General features: G+C 39.7%; 1 protein-coding gene across 1 annotated transcript; it reads left to right on the top strand.

Moving 5' to 3' along the window:
- Positions 1-7,346: 7,346 nt before the first annotated feature.
- Positions 7,347-11,176, top strand: gatm (glycine amidinotransferase (L-arginine:glycine amidinotransferase)). Its single transcript, XM_080041110.1, has 9 exons — positions 7,347-7,474; positions 8,325-8,543; positions 8,704-8,899; positions 9,197-9,387; positions 9,798-9,935; positions 10,064-10,228; positions 10,366-10,429; positions 10,531-10,647; positions 10,842-11,176. The coding sequence occupies exons 1-9, from the start codon at positions 7,406-7,408 to the stop codon at positions 10,952-10,954; spliced, it is 1,272 nt and encodes a 423-aa protein (XP_079897236.1). The 5' UTR covers positions 7,347-7,405; the 3' UTR covers positions 10,955-11,176.
- Positions 11,177-11,767: the final 591 nt, after the last annotated feature.

Here is an 11,767-nt window from a genome sequence, read left to right as displayed (position 1 = left end):
ACACACACACACACACACACACACACACACAGGTTCAAAAAAGTATGTCCGAATGCAAAGTACAAAAGTATTAAGGGCAGCTGCAGTTTGTAGAACAATAAAAATAAAAAGTATTTGATTAAGAAAGCAGGGTGTCTTTTTCTCTGAATGTTGCTTTTGGGGCTGTTTTAGATTCCAGCAGGTGGCACTCTTTTCTTTGTCCGTGCTCCACTTTTATTTCACTGCCTCCAAACAATCGTTGCTACTGTAACAGTGAAACCTAGCTTTAGCCTTAAAATAGTCCCCTATTTTAAGGCTTTCCCCCCCGACACGGTTCTGGTTCTGGTTCTGGTCCTGTTTTGGAGTCTGCAATCTTGGTGCTTTCTGGTGAACCAGCCAGCGTTCATAGCAGTTTAATTGGAACCAAAGTTGATCCCCCCATGTCATCATCTTGTGCTTTTTTGGGCTGCTCTCTAACTTCTCCTGGAATTCGGTTCATGTCCCCACCAAACATTTAGTTTCCTCAAAAGAAAACGGGCAGTTTTTCTCTTCTGCTGCCTGGACATTGTCTCCTTTCTTCTTCTTCACAGCTTAGACACACGCACCCGTTGATGACGTCGCGGTTCTCAAGAAAAATAAATAGATAAATTGTTTGCAGCTGGAAACCAACTTTTCAGGTTCAGAACCAATTTATTTTAGGTGTGAACACGACGGCAGGTTCAAAAGTATACAAACCGGCACAGTGTGAAAGCTCCTAAGAGCTGGGATTAAACTAAATTAAACTTTTATGAGGCTGCAGCTACAGACCTGCATAAACTCTATGATCAGTTTTTGTGAGGACATGGTCCTGTCTTGTGTAATTTCGTCTGAGTTTTTCTGGGATTAGGTAAACCATACATTTTAGAAATTGTCAAAGAATAACAAATCAGATTCATCAATCAGAAATCAAATCATTCCAGAAGCCAAATCTAAATTTTCGGGGTGTCGTGAGAAAATTAAGCAAACAGTGATATGTTGTATAGCATCAGGTTTATTTTCAATCAATATAGCAAGAATTCTCCGCGGAGAGGTCACCAGTTCCAACACACGTAAGTATGTTACAAGAAGTGACCCTGTTCCCTTAAAATCGTCATCTATTTAAGGGACATCGTAGGAGGCAGGTAGACAGGTAAGGCTGGGTGGGGGGAAGGAGGGGAAGACAGGTTGGGAGGCAGACAGGTCTTGAGATATACATTCATATTAAAATCGTGGGTGGGGCAGGCTGACCCAGAACAGCAGGAGGCTGTCTGTAGGAACAATGTCTTCTTTCAAATGTGTAGTCAGGCTGGCTACTCTCCACACGGGAGATTGAGGGGGATGGTGGAGACTACATTTCAGTTTACACTAAAACACATTCAATATATCATTGTACTATGGTCTATACAAGTTTGTAGCAAATGTTTCCTATTTCATTAATAAGTATTCCAACATTTGAGTCCAGAGATACATCATATGCAAAAACGCCACCACAGGGGGAAAGGGATCCAATGGTGGGGGGCTCTCCCGGAGCTGTGTTCTCAAGGTCTGAGGTGCCTCAAGGGACAGTGACCATCGAACACCGTGGTAGACCTTTTGGTCAGGGAAGCCATCTGTATGAAGAAGGAGTCCTTCTGGGATAATTTTATCCCGGGGAATCCAAGATGCAAGGCACCGACAGGCCCAAAGGGCTGTAGTTTGTGCTGTGAAAGAGGCAAAGCAGCAGATGTAGGAGCTGTTTGGAGAAGAAATGGAAAAGGACTTTTTGTCGGCAGCAAATGCTCCTAAAAAACGTCCGGCACTTAAGGAGGGGGAAACGTCGAACCATCCAAGCTGTGTACAGTAAGGATGGGACGCTGTTGACCTCAACTGAGGAGGTAGTCTGGCGGTAGAAGGAGCACTTTGAGGAACTCCTGAATCGAACTAAGAGGTTGAGGCTGATGGGGAATCATCGTCAATCGCTCTGGTGGAATTCACTGAAATATAAGAACTCCACAGTGGCAAAGTCCCAGGGATTGATGAGAGCCATACAGAAATGCTGAAAGCTCTGGGTGTAAAGGGGCTGTCTTGGATGACACATCTCTTTAACATTCTGTGGAAATCTGGGACAGTGCCAAAGGAGTGGCACTCCAGGCTGGTGGTTCCCCTGTTCAAAAAGGGGGATCAGAGAGTGTGTGCCAACTACAGGGGTATCATACTTCTCAGCCTCCCTAGGGAAGTCTACTCCAAGGTGGAAAGGGTTCAGCCGATAGTTGAACCTGAGACTGCAGAGGAACAATGCAGATTCCGTCCTGGTCGTGGAACAACGGACCAGCTTTTCACTCAGGAGGGGGCTTTGGAGTATCCTCATCCGGTCTATATGTGTTTTGTGGATCTGGAGAAGGCATATGACCAGGTTACCCAGGAGATACTGTGGGAGGTGCTGTGGGTGTATCGGGTGAGGGGTCCCTTCTCAGGGCCATCCAATATCTGTACAATCAAAGCAAGAGCTTTGTCCGGGTTCTCGGCCATTGGTCAAGTATTAGACTAAATACGAGTAGGAACCCTCATGTTGGTCAACCAAAATGCACAGGTACAGACAACTGCCGCGTACCTTTAATCCCCTTGCAATATTCAAAAAGAAATGTGTGGCCATGACATAATTATCTTGTTCCCACACATTATTAATGTGTGACCAAGCAATAATGTTTCCCCCCCAAATGTTACCATGAAGATATGTGGCATACACACGGATATGGTTATTTTTAATATACCTTACTATTGTAAATATATTCACCTCGAGTGAAGATATCCCCTTGGCTCAAGTTCTTATGTCCCTTAGATGTCAGGATTTAGGTAGATAAGCATATAATCTTAAATTATGCACATTAAAAATCCAAGATACTGACCTAAATGTGTGCCACTGATCAACTGTACCAATATCTAGTTAGCATCATTGAATTCCCTACCCACAAAACTGTATGTTTAGCCACTGGAATCATGATTCTAGGTAATTTAGGATACTTAGAAACTAGCGTTTGAAGGTCGCCATTTTTTAAAAGCCAAGATGGCCGCCAAGTTGGAGTCTGTGCAAATGGAGTCATGCATTTTCTGATTTGTTTCTTTATGAAGTTTTCAAAAATATATAGCTTTCCAAATTGCCAAAAAACTCCCACAAAACCATTTTCTTGGACATACAGTAGTGAACTGGAGTACCAACCTCATTCTGACATGAGCGTGACCTAATGGTCTCAAACAAGTGTCCACCATATAAGGTTTGGTGGGGAAATGAGTGTCAGCTAAGCTTGTCTTTGGCACAGCTGTCATAAATGGACACTACAGAGGTAGACATAAGTCTTCAGGTTAACACGACCAGCCAGGTCTGACCAGTTTTTCACAAACCTGGCCAATTGACCAACCAGCCGAGTCATACCACATTGAAGCTGACGAGCAGCATCATCCTGTTTTAATTATTGCTGTAACCACCAAGATCCTGCTTTCTGTATTGTTTCTAAAAATTAAAAATTAAAATAGACCTAAACAATGTCTTAATGCAAAGACAGACACAAGGCACAAAGAAGTTGGAAATAATTGATGGAACAGATTTGAGTTCAAAGATTTTTGTAATGATGTCAGTGCTTTTGCAGTGATGAGAGCAGAATGACCTAAGCCTAAATGTTGCAACCAAACATAGGCCAACCTTAAAGTTTTGAGGGTAGGTTGGTTTGATTATTCATGTAGAGAACCGCCTTTTTTCATTTGTGTGTGAAGAATTTGTCGTTGATGTTGTTTTTTAAGTGTTATCTATTTCAACAATACCACCAAAAGATTTCAAATGATTTAATGTCATGTGCAGAAATACAAAAAAGTGCAATATTTGGTGCAGTCAATTAGTGTAAATGTATCTTACCAGAACCTAGTAGCATAAAAAACGCGCAAATTGTGAAAAAAAACTGTTTGCTTTAGTGAATACTAAAGAAGAACAATGTCTCTGTGTGAACTGATTATTTTGTAGAGATCTGTTGATCTGTTAAACAATTGTGTGAGTGTAAGGGAATCAAAACAAATTGGTAGGTATGCTGGGCTAAGTCAGAAATGTGCTACTCTTTTAAAATAATAATGAGCCCTTGCTCCCCCAACTGTCCCTGAAAGTCCCTGGTTGATAAGATAGTTAGTCTCTCTACAAATACATGTATGTGTTTATTGAGGGATGAGCGCACTCACACTCATTGTTTATAGGAGTAATGGGTAAGGTTGGCCCATTGACTGGAGGTTTTCAGGGGCCCAGCCATTTGTGTGGGCAGGCCTGCACATCAGTCAATGTCCAATATCAAGAACCCTGAAAATCATTTAAGCTATAATCCCTTTTGTAAGGCCCAAACATTAAAAAGAGTAAATCTTTTACTCAATTTGTCTTGACAGAGGAGTTTTCCTAGAATGTTTCAAAACAAAATAACACCTCATTTTTTTTTTTCATTTTCAAGCTTTATTGGATAGTACAGAGTTGAAATGGGGAGACAGAGAGATGACCTGCAGTAAAGGTCCACGGGTCGGACTCAAACCCGCGACCACTGCAACGAAGGCTGGAGCCAATATGGTACGCGCTCTATCCACTACGCCACCAGAGCGCACCGATAACAACTCATCTTTAACGATATAAGTCTGTGAAATGTGAACGCTAAAGTAGAAATGCATTACAACAAATAATTCTGCCCTCACAGTAAGATGAAGCCTTTCAATTTATTTTTTCCAATTTATGAAGTGTTTGTGTCCTTTGCTGTTCAAAGTTTCTATGACAGGATAATCTTCTAAATCTTCTTCTTTGTGTGCACTGAAGAAAGAATGAACGTATATTGCATCACTATATCCAGTGGTTTTAATGTTAAAATAAGCATTGGGGTCAATGTTTTGAAAAAAATACAAACTTAAAACAAAGATTCACATTTTGAACAATGCAGTAAATGAAGCACTCCTAAGTCTGAAGAGAGAAAGAGATGCAGACTGTGACAAAACATGAATCCATCCACAATATATTCATCCTAAAGGCTAAACTAAGTCTTTAAACTATTTTTGTATCATTTACAACTTACAGAAAAAATTTGACTAAAATTGTATACCGACATTTTATTTTATGTTGTTGGTCATTGGTGCTTTGTATACATATAAATATAGAAGAGATGGGCTGTTGAGATTTGTAATAGGCCAAAACTTAGAATTTATAGTAGGATGGAAAATTAGTATATTATAGAGATTTGATGATGTTTGTTTGCCCAGTTCAGGTTTGCTATACTCGCTCTCCGTATTGAAACAGGACCTTGGTCTGGCACTGGTGAGGAAGACAGACTTTTTAATAAATGTAATCTCAATAAAATTGAAAACAAAATAGTTTTGCTTTGTATTGTCCACAGTATCGTGATTTAAGATTGCAATTATTTATCAATGTTGAAGTGAAAGAGATTGGGCAGAATACAGACCTGTGAGTATGATTGTATTAACATACAACATTGTATATTTGCAGATTTTAAAGAACAATCATGGGCTAAAAGAAAGATGGCTGATGATTTTCTGTTTGGAAGTGACATTTGCTGTTTGTATAGTTCTATCATCATCATCATCATCATCATCATCATCATCATCAACCAGGCAGTGCATTAAGAAAAAAAATCGTATTTACAATGATAGCAATAGTAATTGCAATAGTTTAATTTTATATATGAGATGATAGTTCTAGTTGTTGGACAATGTATCAGATACACTTTCATTTAGCATTTATTGTTTTACGAATATTGTAGTAGAAGCTATGGTTGAAATATTGTGAAATGTCTTTAGTATTGGTGTGATTTAATTCTGTATGGGATGGGCCACTTACTAGCATGACAACATAAATAAAATCAATCATTGTAGCATTATAGTGATGGAGGCAACAGAAATTCTGGAGGACCTGTATGTACCATGAAGACCCAATGCCTTGCCATGAAGCCTGACGACAACAAGACACCAGCGCCCACACAGAGGGCACATCCGCTTAAAGACATGACCTCTGGCCTTTCCTGCTATCAGATCTGTGCGGAAGTCTGTGTGGAGTAGGAGCCTTTCACCTCAATGTCGTCATCAATAGAGCCTGCGGTACTTTTTGTGTTATCATTGTCAAGTCAGCCTTGCTGTCATAAAGAAAAATCATTTTTCGCATGATGAACAATTATGTTTATTTCCGTTTGTATTATATATACCTGTAGTTTGCCTTATTTTGAGGGATTTTTTGCACAATTCAGTCAAAGTTTTCTGCTTGAGTCCTGCAAGGTCCTGCAAGGCTGTTGAGCCAGGGGCACCAAAATACTCCCAGTGGAGGGAGGAGCCTTTTTGGATGTTTGTTTGTTTGCTTATTTTTAGTGACCATGAATTGACATACTCAGCTTTAATGATAAAATATTGGTTGATTCCACATAGCTAACAGCATCCTTTTAGCATCTCATTTGAATGTTGGGCATGGGCCAGATTCTTTTTTTAGAGGGGCAAGGTTATATCAGCGGTCACTGAGGTCTTTGGGTTGTGAAACCCTCATGAACACACACACAAGCCAAGCATGTGGTGATACAGCATGCACAGACAGGGCGATCTATCTCTTTGATTATTTGATCTCCTTAAACACCTTGTTTGCTGCGCTCTCCAGAATTATGCTCCCTCACTAAATTATACTGTTTATTTGATCATATCACATTAGATTCGAAACAGTCAAATAAGCTAAATGTGACAGAGAATCTCACCCACTCAGTGATAGTATATACAGTATAGTTCAGAGCTGACTATTTGTTTTATTTTAAAATACATCTTACAAGCTTGTTTTGATAAACACACAAAATATTAGTAAGATCAGATGAATTGCATTTTTTTTTCTTTTTACTTTTGAGACTTATGTAGGGCCTGCCTAATCTTGTATAGAGTGACTAAATGAATACAACTAAAATATCCTCTTTTAAATTAAGAAATGTGTAGTTTATTCTGCAATTCCTCCCAAAGTCTTTAAGTGTTAAACTATTTAATTAGATCTATTTTTAAAGCTGAAAATACATGTATATGATTGCTTCCAAGTCACCCACAATGAGGAGGGCCAACGTTTTTGTGGAATGAAAATAATTCTTGTGGCATTTTCAGTTCTCCTTTGAAAAATGTTAACGCTAGTGGGCCAGTTGATAAGAATTTGCTGGGGTAAGGGATTGTGTTTCTGAAAGGCTTTTTCTGCACACAGCAACGTGACTTTTTTCTCAGATCACGTCACGTTGACACCCATAACACGAAGGCGACCAATGATCTAAGAGACACGCACACCCGTTCTTATAAAGCCGAGGTGCCTTCATTCATGCGCAAACTGAGAGGTGGATACTGCGCTGCTTTTTGATTTGACTGACATACTCACTCACTATTACTTTGGACAATGCTGCGAGTCAGGTGTCTGAGAGGAGGTAGCAGAGGGGCTGAGGCTGCCCATCTGATCGGAGCCATGGTTGGTATTATGGTGGTTTTATTCATGTTCATTGTGTTGTCCCCAAAAATTGTTAGTAAAGAAGAAAAAAAGCACATGTCAGTGAACGTGAATAAAGAAAATATGTTGTATGACTTTTTATTCACAAAGTTGAATCTGTTTGAAGCTGTTTCTTTCCCTTGGGATCGGGTTGATTGCTTGATTGATTGATTGAATTAATTTGGCGAAAAAAAAAAATCTAAATTCAGTCATATCGACTATTTGAGCAAAAAAATAAGAAAAATAACAAAAGGTAAATAAACAAAATCACTGATCATGTCAAAGAGAACTTAGTCCCAAGAATTGATTTGTTTCTAACTAGCCTACTAAGATAATACTTTTTTTCCCATTTTGGTCCCCGGTCCTTGAGCGACAGATAACAGCTGTTTGGCACAGTTGCGCTCCCAAACTCGGTGACACTTGAGCTGCTCCTGAGCCAGCAGAGGCGACAACCGAAACGCCTATCTGTGCAGATAACTCTACTTAATACCACGTGTACTTCAGCACCAAACTATTGAATGCATTTCTCGTTGATATGTCACTATCTTAATCAGCCTTTTTCGATGTAGGGGCTGCCAGCCAGGTCATTCATTAAACTATCACTTCTAACTTCACTTCGTTTCTGGGACTAAAATAAAAAAAATACTAATTAACTTGTACAAAGATTGTATCAATAACCTATGTATGCAAATAATCTTTTGGAAATGTTTATTAAATCGAAATAACTTACTTTATGTAAAAACCTCGCTCAGTGGGCCTATCTGTGCACAAAAAGTAATTTTCTTTTCTGCAAAAAAGAATAATACAAGTCATTTTTCCTCCACTTCTTCAGCTTAGCCGTGCGGCCACTGGGTGGGTGCAGAGGGCCTTCCAGAGCGCTTCAAATGCAGCTGCTGCACAGCCACAGCGTGCAGCTGAACAGGAACATGTTACTGAGCCCGTGCAGCAGGAATGTCCTGTCTGCAGCCACAATGAATGGGACCCTCTAGAAGAGGTGATCGTGGGTCGCGCGGAAAACGCTCGTGTGCCTCCCTTCACTGTGGAAGTGAAAGTAAGCTATATGACGATGTCAGGATGAGTCTATTGTAAAACACTGTGCCCTTGCTTGTAGGCCTATAGCTTTCCTACCTAATGGAGCATCAAATGAGAATTGTTTTAGACTATGTGATTAATTCCCATGTTTTCATTTTGTTTTGCAAACCTCTCAACAGACTAACACATATGAGAAGTGGTGGCCCTTCTACCAGCAGTATGGGGGCCAGTCTTTTCCTGCGGACCACTTGAAGAAAGCCACTGCTGAGATTGAGGAAATGTGCAATATTCTGACACAGGAAGGCATCACTGTAAGGAGGCCAGAACCCATGGACTGGTCCTTTCAGTACACAACTCCAGACTTCACATCACCAGGTAAACAAAAGAAAAAACAAACAAAAACACACACACATGCATAATGCAAATGCATAATTAATAAGGGTCCAATAATGCATGATTTAACACTCACATGGCCTATTCTTCCTAACAAGTCATTTTACCTTTGATACTCTAATTACATTTCGCTGGTAATACCTGCATAACAGTTTGTATACAAGACTTTAACTAATAGTTCAATATTTTCTAAAGTGCAATGCTACTTTTGATTCTAAATCTATTAACAACCAGAACACTAAGCTATAAGCTAATTGTGTTTTGTTGAATCTGTTGTAGGCATGTATGCTGCCATGCCCAGGGATATCCTTATGGTTGTAGGGAATGAGATTATTGAGGCTCCTATGGCCTGGAGGGCTCGCTTCTTCGAGTACCGGGCCTACAGGCCTTTGATCAAGGAGTACTTCAGTAAAGGAGCTAAATGGACCACTGCTCCTAAACCCACAATGTCTGACGAGCTGTACGAGCAGGTGAGGCTTTAATCTTGTGCGGTTAACTCAAAGTGTAGTTATGGTGCTATGAGGAACTTTTTAATATTTCTGAAACAGTCTTATTTTTCCTCTGATGATCATAAATAACATGTAACAGCAAACGAGACCATCAGTGCAAAGAATGCTATTTTTATATAGTTTTTCTTAAAGCCTTTGTCATGGGTAACCCAGGAACAACAGGTGCCATAATAAAAACACTACCGCTTTTGTCCAAAGGGCGCGCAAGAATTAACACAAACTGACAGTTCCTCGGAGCACCTTTAAGGGCTTTCATATGACCTCTGAAAAGTTTGCCCCCTGTGCCGTTTACTGCATTGTGCATGAAAAGAGACTGTACATTACTGCTAAGGTGCTTTGGTCTAAATCATTATTTTGTGGTGTCATTCTAGGATTATCCCATCAAGACTGTGGAGGACAGACACAAGCTGGCAGCCCAGGGAAGGTTTGTGACCACAGAATACGAGCCCTGCTTCGATGCTGCCGATTTCATCCGAGCTGGGACGGATCTGTTTGTCCAGAGGAGTCAGGTATGTATGGCATGTTAAACCAAGGAGCATGCCTGCTGCTATCTGATATCACGATGTCAGTCGACACTGACTAGTCACATAATTCCCTAAAACTTCTTGCAATGTTTTTTGATTTTTTTTTACCACAGGTTACAAATTACATGGGAATTGAGTGGATGCGTCGTCATCTGGGCCCCGACTACAAAATCCACATCATCAGTTTCAAGGACCCTAACCCCATGCACATTGACGCCACTTTTAACATCATTGGGCCTGGACTGGTGCTGTCAAACCCTGATCGCCCATGTCGCCAGGTACCGTATAGGACCTAATAGGGGCTACTTTTTATTTGTTACAGTGTCCCCTGCTGCTGCCCCTTTAACATGGTTTGATAAACACCAAATGTATAGTGCCACATGGTCACACAGCTACTCTTTGTCCCTCACCTCAGATTGACATGTTCGAGAAGGCGGGCTGGACTGTTGTGAAACCCCCAACACCTCTGATTCCTGATGGTGAGTATATACTTCAACTCTAAACCTCTTACATCATTTTTACCGGGGAAAAAAAAAGAAAGGAAATGACAATCTCTCTCTCTCTTTCCTTTTCTCTGTAGACCACCCTCTGTGGATGTCCTCCAAATGGCTGTCCATGAACGTGCTGATGTTGGACGAGAAGCGTGTCATGGTGGAAGCCGAAGAACCCAGCATTCAGAAAATGTTTGAGAGCCTCGGTATGTTCATTTCATATAGCTATTCTGCCTTTTTTAATGCATAATTTTAATACCCTTTCAAATGTAAAGTTTCTACAGATATTTTCATTTTATAATTCATCTATAAAAGGAAATCACTGTTTTTGAATGTTTGAAAAAAATAAAATAAGCCCCTTTATGTAGTGTATTGATTTCTTAATGGGTTTCTGTTGCAGGCATCGAGTGCGTAAAGGTGAACATTCGCCATGCCAACTCCCTGGGTGGTGGCTTCCACTGCTGGACAACCGATGTCCGCCGCCGTGGAACCCTGCAGTCTTACTTCAACTAGCCTTGCCCGGAAATAGGCGTTTTTTTTATTATTAGGCTCTGAACATTGAAGCCTCTGTCCTGAATCTTAACGCCACTGCAAGTGTTAAAACCTTCTTTATACAGTATTTACTTCAAAAGGATGCGGTCCATATCAGATATTGATACCCCTTTTGCCTGTGATGCTTTTTCCCATTGCAAATATGGGCCAGTTATACTGTATGATAATAGTCATTCTCACTAGTTGCCGGCTTGTTTGTGCAAAATAAAAAATGCTAAAATAATGTAAGATGTTATGTTGTGAATATGTATGTTTTATAATTCCTTTGCGATCACCTCTGCAAATCTGCTTTGATATTTTGTTTTGAATAAAAAGTATCCAAGCAAAGTTAAGGCAGAGGAATGCATGTGATGTTTTTTATTGTGCAACATTATTAAATAAAGAAATGTGATTAAAAATAATTGTGTTACCCTTTTTTGATAGTTTACTTTTTGATTACATTATAGGCTATGTCTAACATATCTGTGTTTGTTAGTTGAGGGTTACTGCTGTGACGTACTAAGATATTTTATTGGACTAGAAGTATTAAGTTAAAAATACATAATTTACACTTAAAATCCATGTCACTTAAAGTGTTTCTTAAGTAAACATACTGTTGTAGTTTAAAGTATTGAAATAAAAATTTAAATAACTCTGTTTTTTTTTCTTAATAAACTATTAAGTAGTTATATCAATAACAACACATCATATTGCAGAAGATGATTATATATTTTGGTTTAAACTATAGTGCTAAAAAGCAACTTAACTATAGTTGTCAAATAACATTTCTGAAAT

Source organism: Ammodytes marinus (genome assembly GCF_949987685.1).
Source record: "Ammodytes marinus genome assembly, chromosome: 1".
Classification (NCBI taxonomy): Eukaryota; Metazoa; Chordata; class Actinopteri; order Uranoscopiformes; family Ammodytidae; genus Ammodytes; species Ammodytes marinus.
Note: the sequence above shows the minus strand (reverse complement) of the source record. Positions and strands in the feature narration are given on the sequence as shown.

Bases quoted from the DNA above. Each gene is read 5' to 3' on its own strand.
- gatm (XM_080041110.1), top strand. From the start codon at position 7,406: ATGCTGCGAGTCAGGTGTCTGAGAGGAGGTAGCAGAGGGGCTGAGGCT. The intron at 8,900-9,196 runs GTAAACAAAAGA...AATCTGTTGTAG, and splicing joins TCCAGACTTCACATCACCAG to GCATGTATGCTGCCATGCCC. The intron at 10,430-10,530 runs GTGAGTATATAC...TTTTCTCTGTAG, and splicing joins AACACCTCTGATTCCTGATG to ACCACCCTCTGTGGATGTCC.